Genomic DNA, 27,579 nt, shown 5'->3' with positions numbered 1-27,579 from the left:
CAACACCCCCCCCCACCACCACCACACACTCACTCTCTCATCTGGCAGCGCTTCCTGAAATCCCTGCCCCCCCACACACACTCACTCATCTGGCAACCCCCCCCACCACGCACACACACACACTCTCTCTCAGCTGGCAGCGCTTCCTGAAACCCCTGCCCCCCCCCCCTCACTCACTCACTCACTCATCTGGCAGCGGTTCCTGAACCCCCCCCCCCCACACACACACTTACTCACTCTCATTTGGCCACACTTCCTGAACCCCCACCCACCACCACCACACACACACACACACTCACTCACTCTCTCATCTGGCAGCGCTTCCTGACCCCCCCCCCCCCCCCACACACACACACACTCTCTCATCTGGAAACGCTTGAAAACCACCCCCCCCCCCACACACACACACTCACTCACTCATCTGGCAGCACTTCCAGACCCCCCCACACCCCTCTTCTTCCAAGCTGAACCCTCCAACACACCCCCCACACCCCTCAAACACACACACACACACTCTCTCTCTCTCTCATCTGGCAGCGCTTCCTGAACCCCCCTCCCCCCCCCCCCACACTCTCTCTCATCTGGCAGCACTTCCTGAATCCCCTGCCCCCCCCCCCCAACACACACACACACACACTCACTCTGTCATCTGGCATCGCTTCCTGAACCCCCCCCCCCTACCCTCTCACTGTCATCTGGCAACACTTCCTGAACCCCCCACAACCCTCTTCTTCCAAGCTGAACCCCCCCCAACATATCCCCCCCCCCACACACACTCTCTCTCTCTCCCCCTCCTCCAGCACACCAATTGCTTGGGTGCAGTGGCGGCAATCTCAGACACCAGAGAGAGAGGTGGGCCTGACACCACAGAGAGAGAGGGAGGGAGGTATCTCTGTCACACACACACTCTCTCACTGTCTTTCTGTCTCTCACTCTCACACACTCTAAGTCTCACAGTGTATCACATTCACTCTCTATGTGTCACACAGTCACTCACACACTCGCTTGGTCTCATACACTCAGTCTCACAGAGAATCGGTGTCTCACACACACTCTCTCTCTCGCACACACTGTATCTGTGTGAAACACACTCTCTCTCTCACACTGTGTCTCACATATGCACTTGCACACACTCATTCTCACACACACACTCTCACAGACACACTCACACCCAGACTCACTCTCTCTCTCTCTCACACACACACTCGCACTTTCACTCTCTCTCACACACACACACACACAGTCACTCTCACATACACTCTCCCAACATACACACTCCGAGGAAAACCTTGCGCCCGTTTCATTTGTGTCAGAAACGGGCCTTTTTTACTAGTTTATTTATAATTTTTCATTTTACAAGGGTCACTTGCAAACAGTAATACAGAGATGACTGTACATTAATACAATAATAGAAGAAAACAATCTCAATTAGCCTAAACGAAGAGGGAGATTAGCGGGTAGAGCTTCCCCGCTAACCCCCTCATTACCTGGTCCTTTAGATCGATATTTGAGTCCGCAGGGAGTTCATCGGGACGGCGGATCGCTGGCAGAGGTGGGCGCCAGCGAAATGGAGACTGGCGCTCTCTGGCCTGGATGTTACTCTTAGCCCCGCCGAACGCACTCCCCCTCCCCAGCCGATAGGCGCCAGTTCTTTCTTTGTGGATTTGACGGGGTCCACCCCGGAAGAGGTTAGGGGCCCAGAAGATCGCCGAATGGAAGCTTCGTTTACAACAGAAGTGGGACTGGAGGGCAGTTTGCCCGTGGAAACGCCGCGGTTTGAGGGGAGAGGAGCAGAGGGGCAGAGCGAGGCCCGTGACCAGCCTGTAAGGTTTGAAATTCCAAAAGAATTTATGGTTAGACCAAAAGATGTGACATTAGAAGCTTTGTGGGACCTGGTTTCTAACCTAGGACAAGTTTTCCTGAAACAAATAAATGAAGTACAGCCTAAAGTTAAATCTTTGGAAGGTGACTTGGTAAAGAAAGATGAGCAGATTAAGGATTTGAATGGGAAAGTTGTTAATTTGGATCAAAGGATTATGAAGCTTGAAACGGTACAACCTATTATGATGAAAGATTTGACGAGCCTCAGGGATAGAATGGAAAATTTTGATAATTACACTAGAAATCATAACCTGAGATTTGTCAATTTTCCTAAACTTCAAAATGTTGCTCCTCTGGATATGTTGAAACGCTACATGCGTGAAAATTTATTAATTGATGAACAGAATCTACCACCAATGACTATGGTTTATTACATTCCTGGGAAAGAAACGATTCAACCTGAAGTTCTGATAAATGTTTCTCTTTTGCTTGAGACCTCAGATACTGAACTAGCGACTGTAGCTACATTGGTGGTGACAGTCGCATTACTACCCGACAAGAACTGGATCTTTCGTCTGTTTTTCCGAAATAAAGATAAACCCTTTTTGGGTTTAAAAGTTTTACTGTTTCCTGATGTCTCCAAGGAGACAAGACGACGAAGGAAACAATTCTTGCTTCTTAGACCTGAAATTCTACACTTGGGGGGTACCTTTTTTTAAGATACCCCTGCAAGTGTATAATAAAGTTTAGAGATAAAAAATATGTATTTACAGAGCCGGCTCATGTATCAGCGCTCATAACCTCAGCGAAAGTTGATAAGCGTTAACTATAAGAGTCCACTCCGCTTAACAGAATTTGCAGGAGAGCACGTGGTGCGATGCAGGAGTGAGGACTCGTGTGTGCTGAGCTCCTGCTAGTCCCCCGCATCTTTAACAATTACCTGACTTCATTGGGGATCTGAAGGATTCAACCCTAAAGGACTTACAAAGCTGATCCGGGTGCAGCGCTTTAGCTGGCGGTGGCGATTGGAGAAAGCGGGATGGCGGCGAAACCTCAAAAAAAAGAAAAAAGCAGGGCCGCGGAACCTAAGATGGCGGCCGCTCCGCAATCGCCGGGATCCAGCGTCTGCTCGGCATGGACAGCCGAAATTACGGCGGAAGTAACGGCCGCAGTTGAGGCAGCCCTGGACAAAAAATTGCAAGCCATATATGATAGGGCTGACTCGGCTCACGAACGCCTAGACGGTTTCCATCTGGACTTGGACCATGTCCAACAAAGGATTAGCGACATCGAGGACCGCATGGTGTCTGAGGTGCAGCCGGTGGAAGCCTTGCAGAAAAGGATATTAGACCTGGAAAATAAAATCGATGATTTAGAGAACCGATCCAGGCGAAATAATCTGCGTCTGATCGGTTTATCGGAACAGATTCCTGAGTCAGAGTTGAGCAGTTTCCTTGAGACTTGGCTTCCAACCACGCTGAAAATGAATAATATGCCAGGCCCCTTGAGGATCGAGAGAGCACACCGACTGGGGCCAAAGAGACAAGGAGCAGCGCGGCCTAGAGCGGTGATTTTGAAAATCCTCAATTATGGGCACAAACAGGCTATTTTGCAAGCAGTGCGAGCAGGAGGAGAACTTACACATGAGGGTCAACGAATCCTCTGCTTTCAGGATTACTCCTCGAGAGTGGCAACAGCGAGGAAGGAGTTTGCACAAGTGTGTACACAACTTTATGAGAAGAAGATCAGGTTTGCCCTGATATACCCTGCAAAGCTGAGAGTACATCATGGAGGTACAGTAAAGTTTTTTGAAAGCGTGTCGGCAGCTTCTGTCTTTATCCAAAGCCTGACACAGGGAGAGACTGATTGAAAGGTATCCTGGAGGGACGGGACTCAGGCAAAAGATATTTGGGACCTGAAGTTGGAATGACTGATTAAAAGAAGATTCTACTTTTCAGAGTTTCTGATAGAGCCAGCTATAATTCTGATATGTCAAAGTAGCTAACAGTCTGCTAAGATCAACTGTAATCTGTAATTATAACAAGATGTTAACAAATATATTAATTATTGTTTGGCTATGGGAAGGGGAGAACAGATTTGAAAACTTAAAGGTGGGATCCCCCTAAAATGAGGGAAAGGTATTATTTTGGGTAGGGGCTAGTGCACCTATACGTGATGAGTTCCTTGGAGAACTCGAGGGAGTGGGGGAGGGAACAGAGGCGGGATAGAGGGCTAGGGTGGGGGGAAGGGGGGGAAGTCTGCCTGAGTGAACGAGGTGTAGTAAGTGACAAAGGGACCTGGGGATATGCTGATGGGGAAGACAAGAGTGGGGGGAGGTGGTGGCTGGGACACCTTCTCTCTTACATTACAAATAACTGCATTACTAGCATACTTTTACCAGAAAATGGTTAAGGTGGTTTCTTGGAATGTGGGAGGCGTGACCTCCCCGATAAAGAGAAGTAAGATTTTGCAAACCTTGAACAGACAAAAAAACTGACATAGCAATGTTACAGGAGACACACTTAACGGGGCAGGAACACAAAAAACTATGTAGATGGTGGGTGGGAGATTATGTGGACAGTCCAACGACCAATAGAAAAGCAGGAGTTATTGTACTTTTCCGCAAGGGGCTCCCTGTGGTTAAGAAGAGGGTGGTTATGGACCCGAAAGGTAGATATGTTATGGCAGAGATTCAAGTGCATAATCAACCCCTGCTGCTGGTAAATGTATATGCGCCAAATCAGTATGATAGAAAGTTTTACCAAACTATAGTGAACCGGGTGAATTCCTTTGATCAGATGCCCATAATTATGGGGGGCAACTTTAACTCGGTGTTTGACCCGCTAATGGACAGTACGGGTTCTTCTAGAGTAGGTCCAGTGAATATGAGAAAAGGAGTCCCAAAGCTTTGTTCTTTGCTGGATATGGTAGATGCGTGGCGCTTGTTTCACCCGGGGGAGAGGGACTATACCCACCTATCGAGAGCACATGATACGCTTTCGCGTATTGACTATATCTTGATTTCATCTTGTACAGTCACATCGCTGGAACAAGTGGAGATAGGTCCGACCCAGGTGTCGGACCACGCATTTGTGTGGATTTCCTTCTCTTGCGGGAAGGAGAGTACACAAAGAGCTCGATGGCGATTTCCTAGGGAACTTTATTATGATGGCCAATTCTCTCCCTTTTTACAAGCTCAGTGGCGTGAGTACACAGAGTTTAATAAAGTCACTTACCAAAGGGATCCGGTATTGTTTTGGGAGGCAGCTAAAGCCGTGCTGAGAGGCGCCATTATTTCCTATTACTCCTATAAGAAAAAAGCTAGGGATGCGGAGATTCTCAAATTGGGGAAGATAGTGGGGAAGGCACGACAGAGGTTTGGAGCGCAGCCCTCGAGCATACATAAATCGCAGTTATTAGAAGCCCAGGCTGCTTTAAATCAATTAATACACGCGAAAACCAAAAAATCTATCCAATACTTCCGATATCAATTATATAAGCACGCTAATAGACAAGGGAAGCTGCTGGCCCGGTTAGTGCAACAGGTGGGAGGGTCACGTTTTGTTTCTCAGATAAGGGATACAAAAGGAGGATTGCAGCATACGTCAGAGGGAATAAATGAAGTCTTTAGACAATTTTACGAGACGTTGTATTCGGCGCCAGAGGAACAGGGACTCCAGGCGGAATGGTATATAGCAGGACAATCACTCCCTAAAATTACGGAGCTTCACCAAGAAAGCCTCAAGGGGGATATAACAGAAGATGAGGTGAGCTGGGGTATCCGAAATAGCCCTCTGTTTAAGGTGCCTGGGGGAGACGGGCTGTCTGCTGAATTTTACAAAATTCTTGCGGATGGAATAACATCATGCCTTACGGTGGTATTTAATCGTTATATACAGATAGGCGCCCTACCAGATTCATTGAGGAGGGCCCAAATAGTGGTTTTGTTAAAGCCAGGACGAGACCCCTTGAGTGCAGGTTCATATAGGCCTATTTCTCTGTTACCTTTTGAGACAAAGTTGTTTGCAAAAATTCTGGCAAACAGATTGGCAAAGATTTTGCCTCAGGTGGTGGAGGAGTCACAGGTGGGCTTTGTCCGGGGTAGAACAGTGGTGCGTAACATGAGACAGGTTTTGGGGGCTCTAGAGAAAATACATCATCAGGAAACCCCTGCTTTAATAGCTTTGATGCCGAAAAGGCTTTTGACCATGTCAAATGGGATTTTATGTTTGCTATCCTGCGGGCATATGGTTTGGAGGGGTTCTTCCATGATGCAATAAAAACATTATATCACGGAGCGACAGCTGAGGTTTGGGTGAATGGAAGGGCCTCGGCCCCGTTTGAGATAGCCCGCGGAACTAGGCAGGGATGCCCCCTCTCACCACTTCTCTTTATATTGGTAATGGATCCCCTTATTAGGGACATCAAGCGGACGGGAGAGGTGAGAGGAGTACAGATAGGGGGAGACTCTTTTAAGATCTCGGCCTTTGCAGATGATCTGTTAGTGGTCCTGGAAGATCCCCAGGTTTCGCTGCCTTCATTGATGGAGCTTTTTGCGGAGTTTGGGGACTTCTCTGGATTTCGGCTTAATCTAGAGAAATCGGAGGTTATGACCCTTAATATGAGGGAAGATCAGTGGGTGAGATTAAATTGTCCATTTAGAAGAGCGGGAACGGCCTTTAAATACTTAGGAATTCAACTTACTAAAGACCCTAGACAACTTGGGGAGGCAAACATTGCGCACTTACTAACTAGTACCAGAGAGACTCTTAGGAGATGGGAAGGGTTACCATTGTCTTTGATGGGACGCATTGCATTGTTTAATATGGTGCTGTTCCCTAAATGGTTATATTTCCTGCAAACAATACCGATTTACCTTAAACAAAAAGACGTAAATGCATTACATAGTATGCTTTCTAAGTTTTTCTGGGCTAAAAAGAGACCTCAGATTAAGTTTGAGCATCTCATGGGGCAAGGGAGAGATGGGGGGTTTGGAGTCCCTGATATTAAACTTTATAATATAGCTTGCTTAATACGTCACTTGGGGGACTGGTACCAGCAAACAGAGGCATATACTCCGGTAACCATGGAAAAGGAGTTGTGCAGACCAAGGCACAGCTTTTATATGTTACATGCAAGGGGGAAAGAACTGGAGGCACATGTTAGATCTAGCGTTTTGATAGGACCATTGAGGGCGCTATGGAGGGATCTGGCGAAGATTTGGGCCTTTGATGGTGGGTGTAGTAGACTTCTCCCCCTGCAAGGAAATGACGCCTTCCGTCCAGGCACTGAAAATCTTGGTTTGAGGGCATGGGGAGAGAAGGGGATAGTATTTTTACATCAGGTACTGGAGCCTTCTGGAGCAATCAAAAAGATGGAGGATCTTGGTTTAAACTCTACAGATTGGAGCTCAAGATTTGCATATGAGCAGGTGCGACACTATGTAGCGTCTTTGCCCAAGCTGACGCTAGGTGTTGATGTGGCCACCAAGCTGGAAGAGCTTTTAGAGGTTCCATCAGGAGATCCTGTTTCCATCTCCATGCTATATAAGCGTCTGTTAGTTATACGACCACAGAGAGATTTAAGAAAAGTGGCTGCTAGGTGGGCAGAAGACACTCAGTCGGAGGTCTCAACCCGGGACTTACTACGGGGGTTGAGAGGGGTGGGGAAATGGACTAGAAGTATGGAGCTTCGGGAATGTCAGTCTAGAGTAATTTACAGAGCATACACATCACAGTCACGTTTACACCGGATGGGATATTTAGAATCGGCTCAATGTAAGAGATGTGGGGCGTACCAAAGTGATTTTTACCATGCTTTTTGGCAATGCCCTGCAATCGAGGCTTTGTGGAAACGGATACTAAGGTTTTTGGAGAGAGTTGGAGGCTCCCGGATTAGGCGTTTGCCAAAAAGCATTTTGCTGGGTTGCCAAAGTCCGGTGGAGGGGGGAACAGTTTACCAAAATGCACTTGTCCATAAGGCATCTGTGGTTGGTATGAAGTGTATCCTGGTGAATTGGACATTGGAGAAAGCCCCCTCTTTTTGGCAGTGGCGTAATCGTTTGCATACATTACTTTTGCTGGAGCTTCAGGATGCTCTGCTTAATTTTAACACACAAAAACATTTCTATCTAATTTGGACAGATTATATCAATGTGATGTCCCCCAAGGCACGAAGTTACATTCTTAATAAACTCAGCGCGCTAAAGGGCCACACCTCAACAACTTGTGTCACTTAAGTAAGAATGTGATTAAAGAATTAGTGGGTTCATTGAACACTCAGGCAGAAGGGGATAGGGAGGGGGGAGGGGAGTTAATATAATATAATGTACCAGGTTTGGCTAAGAGAATACGTTGGGGTGGGGGGATGGGGGGTCATCAGAGCACAGGCTCCCCATCTTGAACCCCAGGAAGGGGGGCTAACCCGACCATCTGGGGACTGCAGGTCCAGTGTTGGATAAAATAAATCATGACTCTTGCAGCAGCAGAAGGGGAGTGGTCTCTGGTATGTTTCCGATAAGAGGTTATTCTTCAATTGGTTGTTTCTCCTTTATCTGTATGGTGAAGACGTGGGGGGAGGGAGGGAATGGGGGGGGGGGGAGTTGGGAAGGTTACTACACAATGTAAAAATTTGATGACAGATAATGCTGTATCGTTTATTTGTATCAGATGTTCAGAACTTGAATTGTCTCACAAGTCATGTACATTATGGGTGTCATCAATAAAACTGTTGAAACATAACAGAATTTGCAGAATGTTTTTCTTTGATTATCCTTTAGATATTTTGTCTCCGGTAGATTTCTGAAATCTTGGATCACATTTTACGGACTTGAGTATAGTTTACCTGTTAATGTGAAGCTTTTTAAGCTTCACCTTTTTCCTTTTTTTGTTTTATATCTTGCTGTTAGATACTTTTCCTGAACAAGAGGATTGTCTTGTAAAATATTGGATAATATTAATAAAAAAAAAGAAAAGAAAAAAAAAGAAAACAATCTCAATTAGATAAATGGATTATATACAATCTTTCTTAGACCACAAAATGAAGAAAAACAAGAGGGAGAGGTTTAATAATTGAGGAGATATTATAGTAACATAATCTTTAAGGAAAATGGCCTGGCAGTTCACAACTTTATCATTAATCAAACCATTCTCCTGTTTTTAACTTCAGACAGCCTTTGGGAGGATGTTTCTCTTGCTGGGTGCTTTTTTGCAGGATTGTGTGAAATAAGTCCAAAAGTACGAAGTATGTCTTCTATCTAGTTCACTACACTTATTTATTTATTTATTTAGAAACACTTGATATATACCGCATACGTCAGAAACTGGCTTCTAAGCAGTTTACACAAAGCTAATCATAATCATGCTGAACCAGAGAGAATTCAGATCTGATATGTGCAGATTTTCTCCCTCTGACTTCACTTTACCTTCCAGGCTTAAACATTTGGGGTAATATTCAAATTCCACAGCCGGCCATTATCCAGATATCAGAGCTGAATATCTGGATATGGTACTGACTGCTTCAAGTATTTTTATAGTAGTGATACTCAGTACCGGTATCCACATACAAATCCAAATAACTTATGATAGCTTCTTCCTGTGTGAAGTTATCCAGATACCAATGTTGGAACATCAGCAGTCTCCAGCTAAATCTTGCCTCCACCCCTGAACTGTCTAGTGTTATCCAGATAATACCAGGTGATCCACACTGATTTTCAGCAACATTGTCCAGGTAAAGCCACACTGAAAATCTTTGGATGGCCCAGATCAGCACTGGATGATGGGCATTGCTACCTAGGTAAGTAGCTTTGAATATCAGGCAAATTGTTTTGGGGGCTACCTTAGCTGTGTTTGGTTCACAGACGCCCAATCTGCACAATGCTCTCCTTTTTCTCCAATAACCCTTCTCTTTCTTTTTTGTTTTAATTCCAAGGAGGTCTTTATTGAAATATTCAAGTCTGAGTGAACAGTTCAGAAAACAATAGCACATATATCAAATTGTGCATACAGTCAACATAAGCATCTTGGCTGTTTTTTTTGTTTTTTCAAAAAGCAGAACATTAAACATGTAACCTAATCTAAGCTCTGGCACTAAACCAAGTCTAAGACAGTGCAATTAAGTCCCACAAGGACACTATTTTCTTGTTGTTGATTGGTTGATGAAGCTGTCCTGAATGTGGATACACTTTAGGAGACTGCGCTTAGCATGCTTGGCTGCACAAAGTTTAACTAAATATAGTTTTTCAGTGCCAGGAAAAACTCTGCATCACGTTTGTGCTCAAAATCATCTGAACGAAAGCGATCATAATCCATAGGCATCATAAGTACAGATAGGAAAAGGCAAGCTAAACAATTTGTGTCCTGAAAGTTGCAAGAACAATGAAGACAGTTGGGAGAATTAAGAGGAAGATTGTTTTAGCTAAATACTTCTCCTGTGTTTGTAGTAGAAAGCTTTCAGCCTGTAAATGATAATCGGGTGTGGTACTTGTCTCTTCAGTGATCTTCAACATCATCGTGAATGACAAGAGAGCAAACCCCGTTTGGAATATCATCTTCTGGACCTTTCTGTTTATTGGTCAAGGCATTCAGACATGCTTGTATTCCCAAGAATGGTACGCTCAGATACACTGCCCTCTACAGGAGGTGAGTGGGTACACTGCATCTTTACAGCATGTTTGCAGTAGGATAGTGAGCCAGGCATGGTTACCTGGAACTCCTTTATTTTAACACTAGCTGCTTCCCATAATCACATATTTTGTCTACAAGTGAAATGGGTTGCTAATACTTTCTTGCTGTCAGAAATTTAAATTAGATAGGGTTAAGTCACCTTTCCCAGAAAAGGGCCCCTCTAAACGTTGAGACACTACTGTAATGTTACATGATTGCAGTGGGAAATCACATACAGGAGAAGGACCTTTGAACAACTGTTCCTCTGCTGTGTTATATTTTTTAATTAGAACCCCATACAATTTGAACCTACTGCCTCTGGAGGTAGGGAGATGAGATAGAAAGAAAAAGGTATTTTAAGTATTGTGGTCTTTTAAACATAACCAGTAGTTCTTCTATAATTTATAATATATACCTCTTAAAAATATACACAGAGATGAAAAATACACGGACATTTCTAATGCTTTATTAGGTCTGAACTCTTCTGTTAGTATCAAACTTCATCTTTACCATAGGAACAGTGAGCATAAAAACAAGCTGGTCGATATTCAAAATGATTAAATTGCTTGTTCAGGGCTATCCACTAATTTTCAGCAGCACTTAACCGGTTATAGCCGCTAAAAATTAGCAGTTAGTGCCTAAATGAAAACCAGCTATCTTGGGGGTGTTCCAGGGGCAGAGTCAGCACTTGCCCAGTTAAGTGCCAATATTGAGTCCTATGTTTATGCAGCAACCCATGGACGGTTAAGTGCTGAATATCGACAACTGGCTATGTGCTAGCTGGATTCGCATAAACCGAATATATTCAGTGCTGAAGCCTAGAATGACCCGGCATATCCGGGAATGACGCTGGCGATGGTCAGCAAGATCCTCACCACTGCTGGCTAAATATTTTCCCCAAGGTGATAACTTGCAACACTCTTGAAGAGGATAAACCAAGTGGATCAATGCAATTAGTTATTCCTTTCTCCAGCTTGCCCTTTACTTATGCTTTATAGTTTAATTTGGATCACAGCTGGAGCTTACACTTCACTTCCAATGATTTCTGTCATGGATTGATGACTTCAGTTCACTATTGTGCTGGATTTCCAGGTGGTAGGGAAAACTCAACATTTTGCAAGCAGCTCTCAGAGAAGACTGTTTTCTGCCAAACTTGAAGCAGATGGAAATGGTTCAAACCGAATAGTGAACAATCTGCATATCCCTATTTGTGAAGGTTTTAACTATTAATCATTTGTATAATGTAGATGTACACAATGCTGTGCAGACACATAGATGTAAGAGACAGTCCCTGCTTTCTGGAGGTGACAGTCTATTGTGGACCTGTTCTTTCAGGACATTGCTTATCTTGCAGGTGTCACTTTGTTTCATTGGCCTACTAGAAGAGCCTTTGTATGGGGCAGGATTAATTAACTGGTGGACCTTAACGAAACAAGCATTGCACTCCCCCTTGAAATTTAAATATAACTTTAAAATCCAACAAATGGGGGTCCCCCTTGCTTCTGACAGCTAAAAAGAAGCAGCAAGTAAGAAGCACTCCTCAAAAAACATAAGAATAGCCACACAGGGTCAGACCAATGGTCCATCTAGCCCAATATCCTGCTTCCAACAGAGGCCAGTCCAGGTCACAAGTACCTGGCAGAAACCCAAATAGTAGTATCATTCCATACTACTAATCCTGGGGCAAGCAGTGCCTTCCCCAATATCTGTATCAATAGCAGACTATGGACTTTCATCCAGGAGCTCGTCCAAACTTTTTAAAACCCAAATACACAAACCACTGTTAGCACATCCTCCTGCAATGAGTTCCAGGCCCCCCCCTCCTCCTACACACACACTCACTGGACAGCAATGAACAGAGGGAGGGAGAATAGATAAATAGACTGACTTCTGCAGGTAGTGGTGACTCTAGACTCTCCCCTCCAACTCTTTTTTTTCTGCCAGCAGCTGACTTACTTGGGTATGCAAAAATATACTTTGGGAGCACCGAATGAGCACATTTCAGAGGATTCCTCATAAATCCTTAGGGCCTAGGCACATGCTTGGTTTACCTATGCTTTCTAACTGCACTGCAGTTATGTCAAAGCTGGCTGTATTCTGGGCCCTATTTACCCAACTGTGTTAAATGGCTCATCTAGGAGATACTTAAAACATAAAGAAACTTAGCAGGAATAGCCTTAGTGGTGACACAAAATTTTAACATTTTTTTTACTACTTCTGTTTTCTTTGTTGTGCAGAAAACATTCTGGGCACTTGTAACACCACGGTCTTGGTCCTGCTACCTGCAACAGTGAACAACCATAATTTCAAAGTGTTATCTTTGTGAACATGGCAGATCAATCCTGTCCTGCTACACCTTGTTGGAGCTTTAGTGAATAATTCATCAGATCTGAAAACCTACTTCTGATGTCAATGATCCACCAAATCATTGACTTTTTTTTTTTTTTTTTTTAAATCTCTGCCTCCAAATCTGTAGTCTTCAGTCAACTGTGTAGCTTAGTTTTCTCAGATGATGTTCATCTCTAGCACTGGATGGCTCAAGGGCAGGGGCGTAGCTAGGTGGGGGCATGGGCCCCCACAGATTTAGATCTGGCCCCTAGTTTTGCTGGCAGGGTCCCCAACCCTCCGCCAGCCGAAGCCTTCTTCAGCGCCGGTCTCCAGCATGTTCGCTGATCTGTGCTGCACTACTGCTGTCTTCTTGAGTCCTGATGTCCTGCACGTTCCTTAAAGTGGAACTGAGCATGCTCATTTTCACTTAAAGGAACGTGCAGGCGCGCCGCGTTCGCTGATTTGTGCTTTCTTCCTCCTGATGCAGCGAATGTGGAGCGCCTGCACGTTCCTTTAAGTGAAACTGAGCATAGCCTGGACCCCCCTCCTGCCGAGGTCTGGCTACGCCCCTGCTCAGGGGATGAACACAGGGATACAGAGCCTCTCACCTCTACAACTGGATGATTCAGGGGATGGACACAGAGATATGGAGCTTCCCACCTCTAGGTCTGGATGACTCGGCATGGACACAGAGATAAAGTGACTCTCACTTCTAGGACTGTCCTAATTTTATGCAGCCAATTAATCAGATTCCAGTCTGAAATCAACCAGTACAGGGCTAATTTACCAATCAGCAGACATATCTGGATATTCAATGCCAGAAGTCATGCATGACCTGGCACTGAATATCCAGAGTTTGCTCAGCCTGTGGCTGGGAACGACTTGCAAGCCGCATAGTACCACAGACAGAATATTTCCCTCAAAGAAGCATTTCTAAATAAAACTAAGGAACATTTGTTGACAGTGTGTGTGAGGGAAGCTTGCAATTCTGCTTCCACTGTTATACCTGTTCTGTGTTGGGGCAGTGTGTGCATGCGTGGGGAAGGGGAGGAGGGAAGCTTGCACTGCTATTGCCCAAGCCATAACTGTGCTGAGCAAGTTTTAGCCCTTTAAATGTACTCATATAGTGGCCCTTTTACAGAGCGGTGGTAAGCCCAACGCAGGCTTACCACTGTCTCTTGGGACTACTGCCAACCCAACACAGCCGCTGGCAATAGTGCCGAGTGCGTGCCATTTCCGGGGGAGAAAGAAAACCCCCAGAAATGGCTTCTGTGGTGATAACCCGGCAGTAATCGGGTATCGCCGTGCACTGCCCGGTTACCGCCAGGTTAGCACGGGAACCCTTATCACCACCTCAATGGGTGGCGGTAATGGCTCCCTGTCACACGAACAAGCGGTAAGAGTTCTCTTACCGCATGGCCATGTGTGCCTCGGGTCTTTTTTCCCACTGCGGTAAAAAGGGCCCTGGTGCGCGGGAAAAACAGCTCCCACTGCCAGCGCAGGGCCCTTTTTCCCACAGCTTGGTAAAAGAAGTCCATAATCTTTCTTGATCAATAACATTTTTTAAAAGGCAACCTTTATGACTTACCAGGTATTCTAATATATTTTGCTAGTCTGAAAATCCTTACCAAACTTAGGACATGCATGAATTGACATGTTGAATAATGTGCTCTTAACCTAGTGAAGTCAAAATTCAGCCAGGTGGCCAGTGCTTGACTGTAAACAGATAAGCTGTAATGCAAAGTTATCTATAGAGGTATAATTTTTCCACTCAAAGGGCCCTGTTTACTAAGCCACGCTGTAGGCACGATAACATTTTAGCGCTCGCTAAAAATAGAGACACCCATTATATTCCTACGGGTGTTTCTAGCATTTGCGCGTGCTAATTTTTAGCGTGCACTAAAACGTTTGTGCGCCTACAGCATGGCTTATTAAACAGGGCCCAGAGTTATTTGCATAAGTTAAATGGAGACCGGCTGAATATTTCTATTCTCTGTAGAACTTTTGCCCACCCCTACTGCACCATCCCTGTCACACTCTAGAATGCTCTAAATTCCACCCACTTTAAAGTGTATACTGGTCAATATTCAGCCAGTGGTGGTCAGAAGTTTTTTAAACACTGACCACTGCAGGGAGAACAAAAGCTTTGATATTCAATATCAGGCCATATTTAGGCACCAGCATTGAAGATCTGGAACCATACCAGCATGTGTTAGTGTCAGATCTTATGCAGGTTCAAGCTCATATTCAGCTGGGACCCACATATGACACTTATGCGGGACCTGGCTGAATATTGGCCAGGACTCACTTAAGGGGAAGCAGGTACCCTCACCCCCTTGAGAGGGGTTAGGGAGGGAGGGAGGACTCAAGTGAAAAATATGTTCAACAAATCCTCTGAACCCGTCACCCCTCCCCCCCATGCCCTGACCTACTTTTAATAGCCTTGATGGTTTAGGGGGTTTTAAGGACAGAGGCACTGCCCACTCACTCCTGCCCATTGTCTCTGGCCTCAAAATGGTCACCATGACCACTAGTGGCAACCTCATGGTACTAGCAAGTACCATATTACTGCTGCTAGAGATTGTGGCAGCCATTTTAAGGCCAGATCCAGGATGAGTATTGCTCCTGCACTTAGGACCCTCTAGACCACATGGACTATGAAAGGTAGGCCCGTGGGGGGGGGCACCTTTTGTGGTTGGGAAGGCATGCTGAGCATATTTTTTGCTTCGGGGGTGGTAGGGAGGGAAGGGGACCAGAAGACCCTTCAGGCCTCTACCCGAAAGTAAACCAGGCACTGGCCGATATTCAGACCAGTGCCTGATTGGTTTGGAAGATAAAGTTATGACAGCCTTTTTGTTGTCCTAACTTTATCTACTTACCTAAGTGGTTAGCAGTCTCTGAATATTGCTGCTAACTAGTTAAGAACTGGCTCTGCTCAAGCTTCTTCCATGGATCACTCAGCCCTAACTGACTCTTTGTTTTCCTAATTCTGCATGATTATGCCCCTAGCTAGTGGCATAGCTACAGGTGGGCCTGTCTTCCTCTCCTCCAGTGGCCTAGCATCTGCCCACTCTCTAAATCCCCCCCTCCCAACATCACTCCCTGGGTGTCGTCGTCGATGATACGCTGAAACCTTCTGCTCAGTGTGCTGCTGCGGCTAGGAAAGCGAATAGAATGTTGGGTGTTATTAGGAAGGGTATGGAGTCCAGGTGTGCGGATGTTATAATGCCGTTGTATCGCTCCATGGTGCGACCGCACCTGGAGTATTGTGTTCAGTACTGGTCTCCGTATCTCAAAAAAGATATAGTAGAATTGGAAAAGGTACAGTGAAGGGCGACGAAAATGATAGTGGGGATGGGACGACTTTCCTATGAAGAGAGGCTGAGAAGGCTAGGGCTTTTCAGCTTGGAGAAGAGACGGCTGAGGGGAGATATGATAGAAGTGTATAAAATAATGAGTGGAATGGATCGGGTGGATGTGAAGCGACTGTTCACGCTATCCAAAAATACTAGGACTAGAGGGCATGAGTTGAAGCTACAGTGTGGTAAATTTAAAACGAATCGGAGAAAATTTTTCTTCACCCAACGTGTAATTAGACTCTGGAATTCATTGCCGGAGAACGTGGTACGGGCGGTTAGCTTGACGGAGTTTAAAAAGGGGTTAGATAGATTCCTAAAGGACAAGTCCATAGACCGCTATTAAATGGACTGGAAAAATTCCTCATTTTTAGGTATAACTTGTCTGGAATGTTTTATGTTTGGGGAGCGTGCCAGGTGCCCTTGACCTGGATTGGCCACTGTCGGTGACAGGATGCTGGGCTAGATGGACCTTTGGTCTTTCCCAGTATGGCACTACTTATGTACTTATGTACTTATGTGTACCTCAGAGGTGTCCTGGAGGCCGCAGTGATTCATTTTCGCTGTCTACGCCAACTCCTGCAGTCTCCTGCCAGTAAAGAAACAGGAAGTGATGTCAATAAAGGCAGGAGGCAGCAGAGGGAACTCTGCAGGTTTGCTGGCACGGGGAGCAATGATGAATTGCTGAGGCTGCTGGGATGCCTATGAGGTATACCAGGGAGGTATGCTGAGAGGGGGTAGATGCCAGTCTTAAATGCTGAGCTAAAGGGGGGGGGGGGGTTGGAAGGGCCCATCCGAGCTATGCCACTGCCCCTAGCTATATGCTTCTGCTTATTGATTTGTCAGATAGAAACTCAAAACCACAATCTAAAGAATTTTTAAGCTTGTATTATCCAAACCATAGGAAGATTATTTACAAGATATTTTTGATGACATTTTCACAACAGGCTGCGAATAGATGGAATGAGTTACCCCAAATGATGATAACAGAAAATTATAGTAAATGTCAGAAACTGTTGAAGACATTTATTTAGGATCTACATGGATGTTAAATAATTTAGCTTGGTTTATTACAGTCAAATTTGTAACTTCCTGGGAATGCCCAGCTTCTCAGCCTTTTAGACACACTGAACTTAAGAGGTAAGTGTGGGATATAAACGTTGTAATGTAATGTAAAAATTGCTTTGAATATCATGTGAGTGACTTATATGGCCAAAAGTTGGCAATTTAAAAAAACAAAAGCACACACAAAGCAACGCCAGAATGCATAAAAATAAGACAGAGTAATAACATTTATAATGTGAGATGGGATAAACCATAATAAATGGATTAAAATAAACAAGCATAGAGTTGGATCTCAAAAATGTTTTGGGTGTGGGATAAGAGCTGTGGCTCAGTGGTAGTGCTGCTTATAGCCATGTGAATTTTCTAGGTTTCATTTCTGGACCTGAACTGAGGATGCTGCAGAGAATGTACTTATAACTCCTGGCATGGAAAGAAACCTCAGCAATTGTTCAGTGGTGACTGTGAGGGAGTGTACAGGAAGATGCCAGTCTCTCTTAATAACACTCCCTCATAGGATCACCTTAAGAGGCTAAAGACTGCAGTAGGGAGTGCAGGGAATGTGCTTGTGTGACCCCAGGCTGAGGACTGGAGCTTCAATTTGGTTTATAAGGTGAGAGAGGGTCGGAATATAAAATGGGGCAAGAAACCTCCCCCAGGAGTTTTGGGGTGATAAAGGGAGTATCATTTAGTTGCAATAAGCACAGGATGGCAGAATTTACAAACCCCTGTAATCTAATGTGATCCATCACTGGGTAACTAGGCAGTTGCTATACTCTTGCCCCCCCCCCCCCCCAATATCCAAAAGTGCATGCCACATAACCGGCTATCCTGCAATATTCAGCGGGGGATAGCTGGCTATCTCCCTTTGAATATCACCGGTTAGTGGCTAACAGATAGCCGGTTACATCGGCTGACATAATCGGCTAGCCTCTGATTTTCAGACCCACTTTAGTGGCTATATTTAGCAATGTGAATATGTGGGATATCTTTGGCTGGTTGGAAGATAACCAGCTAAGTCTGAATATCAGCATAACCGGCTATCTTCTAACTGCCAAAATAAACCGGATATTCAATGCCGGTCACTGGAAACGGCCCGGCATTGAATATCTGGGTTTAGCAGTGAGAGTTAGGCAGCCTAACTCCTGCAGTCTGAATAGCAGCTCCTTGGTCTTCACACCCAGTACTTGAAGGCAGAAGCGGAGCCAGGTTGACGGCGTGGGAGGAGCGAAAGCGGTGCAAGAGCGGACTCCAGCTGGCACCAGCGCACATTTTCAATGAAACACGACGAGAAAATAATAGGCACCAGCGCCGGCAGAACTCCATTTGGGGGACCGGCCACTCCCCTGGCACCCCACCTAGCTATGCTACTGCTTGAAGGCTGCCAATGGGTCAGGTTTTCAGGATCTCCCTAATGAATATGCACCTTTCAAATCTGATAAACCTATTTCTTTAATTTAAATATCACTGCTAGCAAAATAATAATTATATTCTAAGTTTACATATATATAACGGCTTAACATTTTTTTATTTTAGTTTTTATATATTATATAAACTTATCTTAATATGTAGAGCCCTGGGAGTCTTCTGAAATTTTGACTGTTGTCTCTGGGGGTTTGACCAATTAATCACCCATATCGTGATGCTTCAGGCAATACTCAGAGTTATATGCTGTTCTCTCAATAAATGGACCACCAATTCAAATGTCAAATATCCAATATCCCAGCTTGTAGATTCCACTTCTGTCCTTGAAAAGATCTTAAACAAGCCTTGTTCAATGTGGTTCAGCAAAAGCTCTTTAAACAGCTAACCCTCCCTCCAAAAAAACTCCAATTCTCCAGTTGCAGTTTCTTGCTGGTGCCAATTTAACCTCAAATTTTGTTTAAATGAATACGCACCAGAGACTTTCACACAATGGAGGTAGTAAGTATTCAAATCTCTCTCCTGCATTATGTTGCCCCCTGGTGGTGGGAAGGCACCAGGATCCTGCAGGCTGGCAGGGCTGCCAAGAGACAAGGCTGGGCCCGGGGCAAACAAGGGCCCTGCTGCCCCCCCCCCCCCCCCCCCCCACATCATTAAAAAAAAACTGGAAGCCCCTCCCCCCCACGTACCTTTTAAACAGCAGTCCTTTGTCGGCAGAGCAGCCAGCGACTGATACACACTGTTCCTGCTGGCCCCACAGTCTTCCCGCCTATGTGGAAACGAGAAGTTGTGTCACAGGAATGGCTGTGTGACTGACGGGAGCAGTGTGTATCAATCGCTGGTTGCTTGTGCTTGCTACCAGCGAAGAACTGTTTTAAAAGGTATGTGGGAGCATTCGCCAAAAACGAATCAGCGAATGGATTCAAACTGCAAATCAGACAGCACTAGTGCTGGGCCCTTCTTGGAGGCTGGGCCCAAGGAATCTCCCCCCCACCCCCCCACCCCCAGCGGCCCTGCAGTCTAGTTCTAAGGTGACAAAGAGGCAACCTGGACCTCTTCAGGATGAGAGGACAGCTGCCCAAGGACTCTGAAAATACTGCTGGCCACTGTGTAGCCAGCGCTCAGCCGTGATGGTTCAGTCATTAAAGCTGTAGCCAGACGCATGCCATATCATTTGCAACTTTTATTGTAAAACATTAACCCAGATTAGGAACATCAGGTTATGATGGCCAGGAATTGCCCGCAAAGCCTGTGCATTTTTGGCGGAAACCAAAACCATAGCCCCGCCCTCTGTCATTGCAAGCCCATCCTCCAGTCGCTCCTGTTCATTCCATTCCCAATTCCAAAATGGTGGCTGTGATCTCCCATGGCAGACTTGCAAGGCTGCACCATTTTCACAACACAGCCAGTGCAGGTAGGAGCAACTCGGGATGCTCCTGCCGCATAGAGGCCCCAGACCACCAGGGCTTTTAAAAGGTGGGGTCGGGACGGCTACAGGACAGGGAACAGGTTTTATGTTGGGGGGAGGGGAGAAAGGTTCTGGCTAAAACTGAGTGGCAGATTTCACCCACGGATTTGGTTTCAGCTGGAACCAAAACCATTGGTTTATGTTAGCCTCTATCAACCGGTGTGTCTCGAGGACCCATGAATTGTGTCATGGGGTTGCTGGTGCAAACCAAGCAGCAGCTCCAAAGGGAGAACAACAGCATAAAGCACAGACTACTGGCAGGATATGTAGCTATATGAACCTTGATGCTGCACTCCTTTCACACTGCTAGCAGTAATCTGTACTTAGCAAGTGTCTGGTGGTGCACAGAGCCATTGAAAGTGAAAGTTTGCTAATGTAGTTTGCTGCTGACACCCCAGAAAGGAGAATGGTGTTGGGGTTCATGCAGCTGCAAGCCTGCTGCTGGTTTATGTTTCCTGCTGCTTCTATTCTCGCTGAGCACTGACGCACTATTTTTCGGGGGGGGGGGGGGGGAGGAGACAAGAGATATGAAGAAAGGAAGCTGCTGGCCCATAGGAGTGGAGAGGAAGGGACAAGGGACAGGGAGTTGCTGGATCATAGGGGTGGAGTGGAGGGGAGGGAAGGGGAAGAGAAGGGACAGGGAAATGCTGAACTATAGAAGTTGAGAAGGGAGAGGGGACAGGGAGTTGTAAACCCAGGGCTTTTTTTGAGGGGATACTTGGGGGTACTGAGTACCGGCACCTTTTCCATTATCTGCTAAAATTGACCCATGGTCCCCAAGTTTTAATGAAAGAGCTCCGACTCTACACACCAATTCTTCTGCCTTGTCATAAATTCTGTGATTGGTTGCAGGGGGCCTGGCTATTGTGGGGTGGGTCTCTCAGTGATCACCTCACCCCTAAAAGGTGGCCTGGCATTTGAGTACCGGCACCTTTTTTGCTAGAAAAAACATACAGTGTAAACCATAGGGTTGGAAGGGAAAGGAGAGAGGACAGGAAGATACTGGACCATAAGAGTGGAGGGGAAAGAGGGATTAGGGAAATAGTTAACCATAGGGTGGAGGGGAAAGAAGAGGGATTAGGGAAATATTATTATTATTATTATTTGAGGCAGTGGGCATAATTATACATATATAAGAAGTCATATTAATTGGGGTTTAAAAGTTTGGTTCAGTTCTGCAAGTGATGGAGGAATGTCATCTGGTTCAGATTATTTAGAAATCCAGCGTTGCCAAGCTAAAGGTTAGAAAGGTCAGTGAGAAATGAAACTCTGTCCCTTGTGATTGATGGATTGCTAAATGCTGGCACATCTGTATACTATTATGAATGAACAAAGCATGAGCCAGACATGCTGTAGTTTAAAAGTAGTTTAAAGCTGGTTAAATAATTCTAGATATAAATGAGTTAGATTTTAGAAGTTCTTGATATGTAGATTTGTTATAAGGAATATTGATTCTGTGTATTTTAGAATATGTTTTTCTGTGTAATTAATAAGTTTTGTTTCTGTGTAGAATGTCTGTTCAACTCAGTGTTGCTTTCTAAGCAAAACTGTAGTTGAAGAGATCAGCATATGGTTTGACTTAGCCATAGTTCTGGCTGGTTCAATGTATGAACTAATAAGTGAAAGAGGTCAGAGAAGTCAGCTCTCTTCTCCTTGATTGATTAGCTAAGTATAGGAATGGTTTTGAAAGTAATAACAAACTATAGCTGTATGATATTAAGTAAGACTGGCCCTTGACCCCTTAATGAATGCCAGAGTCCAGTTAGCAGTTTAAGCTATGGCTGGGATTATGTGAATAATAATAAAATGTAAGAGACTGGTGCCAAATTGTCTAGCATGAGAGGCTTCAGGTCATGGGTCAGTTTAGAATGTCTGGAACCTATGTAACTGATATTTTTAAAGTAATGATTGGCTGAGGCAAGGTAACCAATCCATTCTTTACCATCTGGAAAGTAAGGGGGGCTAGAGAGGGGGATAGCACTGTATTTAAGTGGGAGCAGAAGCAGCTTACGTCAGAAAGAGAGCAGAAGGAACAGACAGGAGAAAGAGAGCAGAAGGAACAGACAGGAGAAGGAGAGCTGAAGGAAGACAGCAGAAGAAGAGAAGCAGCTGAGACAGAAGCCATAACATCCAGAGAGCTGAGAGAGAGAGAAGAGAGCTAGAACTGATGTCCTGCTTTGTTTGCTGGCAAATAAAGAAGATTTCTCCCTCATTCTGGTGTGTGCTGCTTGACTCCTGAAGTACCACAGATTCTGCTAACAATAGGGGTAATTCATGCATCCATTCCTGCAACATTATTAACATTTGTATAGCGCTACCAGATGCACGCAGCGCTGAAATAGCTAACCATAGGGGTGGAGGAGAGCAAAAGAGGGTACAGGGAGATTATAAGGGGTGACATCTGCAGAAAAGTTCAGATCATTAGGGCTGGCTCAAGGCATGGACCAGGTAAGCATTTGCTCATGGCACCAAGCCTGAAGGGCTCCAAACGCTTGCCTCACCTGTGCCCAGATGATCAAAAGCAAGCCCAGGCGCTAGAGGTCAATAGCCGTACTAGCGCCCATGTTTGCTCCCACCCAATGATTAGAGCTGGTGAGCGCATTTAACAAATGCATGCTAAACAGGGTATTATCTATTCCTCCCCTATGCTCAGCAGGCAGCATGCCCAACAAGGGCGCTGATCCCATGGCAATCCCTACGCCAGCTCAGAGCTGGCATTAGGGTTTGCAAAGCATTGGGCAGAATGAAAAGGCCAGTCCAGCATACCTCTGCATGCTAGCAGGCCTCCCCATCCCACCCTGGACAGATGTCCCAACACCCCCCCCCCCCCGAACCTGACACCCCTCCTGGTGGTCTAGCACTTCCCAACACCCAGACCCCCCCCCCAACCTCGGTGGTCTAGCACCCCTCCCGAGCCCCCCATTACCTCAAATGACGTAGGAGAGAGTAGCACTCCCTCTTCCAAACTGGCGGTGCCCTGCCCTGCCCAATGCATCCTGGGATGCACTGGGTGGGGCTTCCCTACTATATAAGGGAGGCTGGGGGGGGAGGGTCAGGTTTGCCTCTGTCGGGGGCGTTGGGGGTTGCTCTGTCTGCTTTTAATATACCTAAAAAAATTTTTACTATGTGTTTTGGCCTCCAACGCAATCTTTTTTTCGAAGTCCCTCTTAGCCTTCCTTATCAGCGCTTTGCATTTGACTTGACATTTCTTATGTTGTTTCTTATTATTTTCAGTCGGTTCCTTCTTCCATCTTCTGAAGGATTTTCTTTTTCTCTAATAGCTTCCTTCACCTCATTTTTTAACCATGCCGTCGTTTGGTCTTCCATCCTCCTTTTTTAATTTGCGGAATATATTTGGCCTGGGCTTCCAGGATGGTGTTTTTGAACAGCATCCACGCCTGATGTAAATTTTTGACCCTCGCAGCCGCTCCTCTTTCACCATTCTTCTCATTTTTTAAAGTTAAATGCTAACGTATTTGATTTTCTATGTATACGTACTTCAAAGCTAATGTCAAATCCGATCATATTATGATCACTGTTATCAAGCGGCCCCAGCACCATTACCTCCCGCACCAGATCATGTGCTCCACTAAGGACTAGGTCTAGAATTTTTCCTTCTCTCGTCATCTCCTGTACCAGCTGTTCCACAAAGCTGCCCTTGATTTCATCAAGGAACTTTACCTATCTAGTGTGCCCCGATGTTACATTTACCCAGTCAATATCGGGTTAATTGAAATCACCCATTATCACCCAGAAGCTTAGCCGAGATTGGGAGGCAGAGCCGGTGGTGGGAGGCGGGGCTAGTGCTGGGCAGACTTATATGGTCTGTGCCCTGACAATGGCAGAAACAAATCAAGGTAAGGTATACACAAAAAGTAGCACACGTGAAATTATCTTGTTGGGCAGACTGGAAAACTCTTTTTATTGGAAAAAACTAAAAACAAATAACATATAAATCAAAAACAAGCCCCTAGCTATACATGGTCCTCCTATCTATGTACACCCCCTCCCCCTCCTCAATAGTACAGTGGAAACTGTTTATTAGAAAAACCAAAGAAAAAAAAACGGACATGCAAATCAAACCCCAAGCTCCTAGCTAGACATGGTCTGCCTATCTATGTACACCCCCTCCCCCTCCTCAATAATACAATGGATCAACCCCCCCGACCCCCCCAAACCCCTTCAGACAACTGGCACACAATCCCCTGGGTAGCATGTCCCCTCATGGCGACTTAAGCCTCACGTGTCTCCACCACCTCGAAGCCACCCCCACCCCTTTTTCCACCCTTTCTCACTTCGCCGCTTCCTGCACCGCCCTTACCACATCCCAGCTGACTACCTCTGCCGGCCGGACCTCCTGGTACAGGGACACCCTGCAGCGCGCCATCCAGAGGCAGTACCGCAATATCACCGAAATCAGAAAGCGTGTTACCGGATTCTCGCGTCCCCCTCCACCCTCTGGGCTGTACACCCAATCCGCATAGCTGTAGTTGCGGAAACTGGGGATCTGCAGCAACGAGGAAACCCGGTCAGAGACCTGGACTGTAAATGGGCACCTCACCAGGAAATGCTCTATCGTCTCTTCAGTTCCAGCACATTCCTCCCGTGGGCACCCTCTATCCCGCACATTGCGATATTTCAAATTTCCTCGGACGTACAGTCTACCGTGAAAGGACAGCCACGCCAGGTCTTTATACTTCGCCGGGATGCGGTTTGAAGCAATCAACCGTAACCCCTGCTGCACCCGTGGAGCCGGCGCGTCCCTCAGTGCCAGAGGAGCTGAAAACACCTGTGCCCGTACTCTGTCCATCCAGACCCCCCGTTGTCCTGCCTTCACCTCCCCCACAGTCAGCCCCCACACCCTCACCAATTTCACTAGGGTCTTGCAATAACTCACCCCCCCCCCCCGGGCCCCCCTTCGCAGTGCCACTACCCTCCCCCCCCTCCCGCCATAGGTCCCAATATCTTGACCACCACTGCAGGACACTCCTTGCCCACCCCGGTGGCTCCCGCCCTACTGCCCTCCCCAGATTGAACTGCAGGAACAAAGCGCTGAAAAACAGGACTGGGTTTATCATGCCCACCCCCCCCCTCCCTCCTAGGCAGATATGTAACATTCCGTTTTACCGGATTCGTCCTGTTGCCCCAGAGCAGCCGGAAGAACACTCCATACAAGGCCGCGTACCGGCTCTCCGGCAGCAAGCAGATGTAACTAACGAACAGAAACAAAGGAACTAAGTGTGCCTTGATGAGCTGTACCCGCTCCCCCATGGTCATTCTCCACCCCTTCCATCTATCCACCCTCCCCTTCGCTTCGTGGAGACACCTATCCCAGTTGTAGAGCCTATAATCCCCCTTCTCGAAGTATATTCCCAAGACCCGTATATGTTCCACAGCTGTAGGAAACCTACCTCCCAACTCAAACTGCAGCCCCTGATCCCCAACCCACAGGCTATTGAACTTTTGAAAATTGACCTGCGACGCTGTTGCCTGCGAGTATTCCTGGATCAGGTTCTGCAATCTACCTCCCTCCCTCTGGTCCGCTACCCACACCGTAATGTCATCTGCATACGCCACGACCCTTAACTGGCTATTGTCCCCCACCTCCACCCCTTCCAGCCCCTCCCTTCTCCAGCCATCTTATAAAAGGGTCGATGGCGTATACATACAACAGTGGGCTGAGCGGGCACCCCTGCCGGACCCCTGCCCCCTCCACCCGTTAACCAGGGGAAAACACCCCGCATGCCGATAGAGTAGCTGTAATTGCTCTATCCAGCCCTTCGGAAACCCGTAGCGCTCCAGAATGCTCCATAGGACACCCCACTGCACTCTATCAAACGCTTTTTCCTGGTCGAGTGTTACCGCCTACCGTGCCCTCCCACTCTACTGCGTTCTACCCCCTCCCGCACCCACGCTGCCGCTTCCAAGACCCCTCTCCCTTTAACCCCACATGCTTGCGAGGCTGCCAGCAATCCCCAGACACCTGCCTCATTCTCTGGAATAGCATTCGTGCGAAAATTTTCCGATCCGTATAAAGCAGCGCTATAGGCCGCCAGTTGGCCAGCATCGCCGGGTCCTTCTCCTTACTTAGTAGGATAAGAGCCGCCTCTGTCAGGGAACTAGGCAAGGAACCCTCCAACTGGGCTGCCCCCCATACCCTCACCAGGATCGGCCCCAGCTGCTCCTTAAAGGCCTGGTAGAACTCAGTCGTTAGCCCATCCGGCCCCGGCGAGGTCTTCCTGTGGAGCGCCCCGATGGCTTCCTCCACCTCCTGTTCTGTCCATGGGTTCAAGAGGGCCTGAAGCTGGGGTCCCCCGTGACCTATCCCTGGGGTCCCTTCCACATAACGCTCCATCTGCTCTACATCGATCTGCTGGGCTGAAAGGAATGCCGCAAAGTGGTCCCTCACTGCCCCCAGAATCCCTTCCCTGGTGTCCTGCAGGACCCCCTGTGCGTCCCGCACCCCTTCCATCACACTGCGCGCCCTCCGCTCCCGGCAGCATGCGAAGGGGTCCGGGCTACACATTTTCCCGAAGTCCCGCTCGTACACCAAGGAGGTGTAGCGGTTGTACTGTACCTGCTCCAGGAGTGCTTGGAGATCATGTATTTCTTCCTCCCTCCCTCCCCCCTTGTGAAATCAGTGTGTCCCTCTTTTTCTTTATCGCCATGCCCAACTTTGTCCTTTCCCTCCCCTCCCTTCTCACCTGTCTGAGAAAGAATCCCCGCGTTCGTCTTTTCACTGTATCCAACCACTCCCCCAATGACTGAAATGCCCCCTGCACCGACACCTGATCTTCCAAAAAACGGCGGTACTCCTCCCACACCTGCTCGCTACCTAACTACTTTAAATTCAGTTGCCATAACCCCCTCCCCTGGCCTCTGCGCTGCTGCCCCCCCCCCACCTGAAGGAGGACCATGTGGTGGTCTGAAAAGTCCACATCCACGGTTCGTGGACCCCCCCAAACCCCCTTCTTTACCAGGAATCTATCGATTCTACTCTTACACTGCCCTCGAAAGAACATGAACCCCTCCTGTTCCTCACAGAAGGCCACATGCGCGTCTACCAGCTCTGCCTCCCGCATGATCCCTGCCAGCCTCACCCCGTCATAGCCCACCTGTACCGATCGTCCCCCACTATCCTTTCTCCACAATATGGTGTTAAAATCCCCCCCTAGACTACTTGGCGCGAAGTGTATAGGTAGGGCTTGATCTTCCCAAAGAGGAGCACCCTTTCCTTCTTACTTTGGGGCCCATACACATTCACCACCCTCAGTGCTCTATCCTCCCAAATCGAATCCACAACAAGAAATCTCCCCACCCCCAGCTCCACCACTCGCTGAATATTCACCCGGTGGGACTTAAATAAGATCCCCACCCCCCCATACCTCTCCCCCGCCAACCCCCACACCGAGGGACCCCACTTCCAGGCCCGCCTCACCCGCCTGATCACCTCAATGGA

General features: G+C 46.8%; 1 protein-coding gene across 1 annotated transcript in view; it reads left to right on the top strand.

The window, feature by feature from the left end:
• Positions 1-13,185, top strand: part of LOC115464627 (sterol O-acyltransferase 2-like) — a 327,319-nt gene extending 314,134 nt beyond the window's left edge. Inside the window, 2 exon segments of the mRNA XM_030194991.1 lie at positions 10,315-10,460; positions 12,722-13,185. Of these exon segments, the coding sequence (XP_030050851.1) occupies positions 10,315-10,460; positions 12,722-12,778 (203 nt within the window). The 3' untranslated portion in view covers positions 12,779-13,185.
• Positions 13,186-27,579: the final 14,394 nt, after the last annotated feature.

Source organism: Microcaecilia unicolor, chromosome 3 (assembly GCF_901765095.1).
Source record: "Microcaecilia unicolor chromosome 3, aMicUni1.1, whole genome shotgun sequence".
NCBI lineage: Eukaryota > Metazoa > Chordata > Amphibia > Gymnophiona > Siphonopidae > Microcaecilia > Microcaecilia unicolor.
This window is presented reverse-complemented; position numbering and strand designations above follow the sequence as displayed.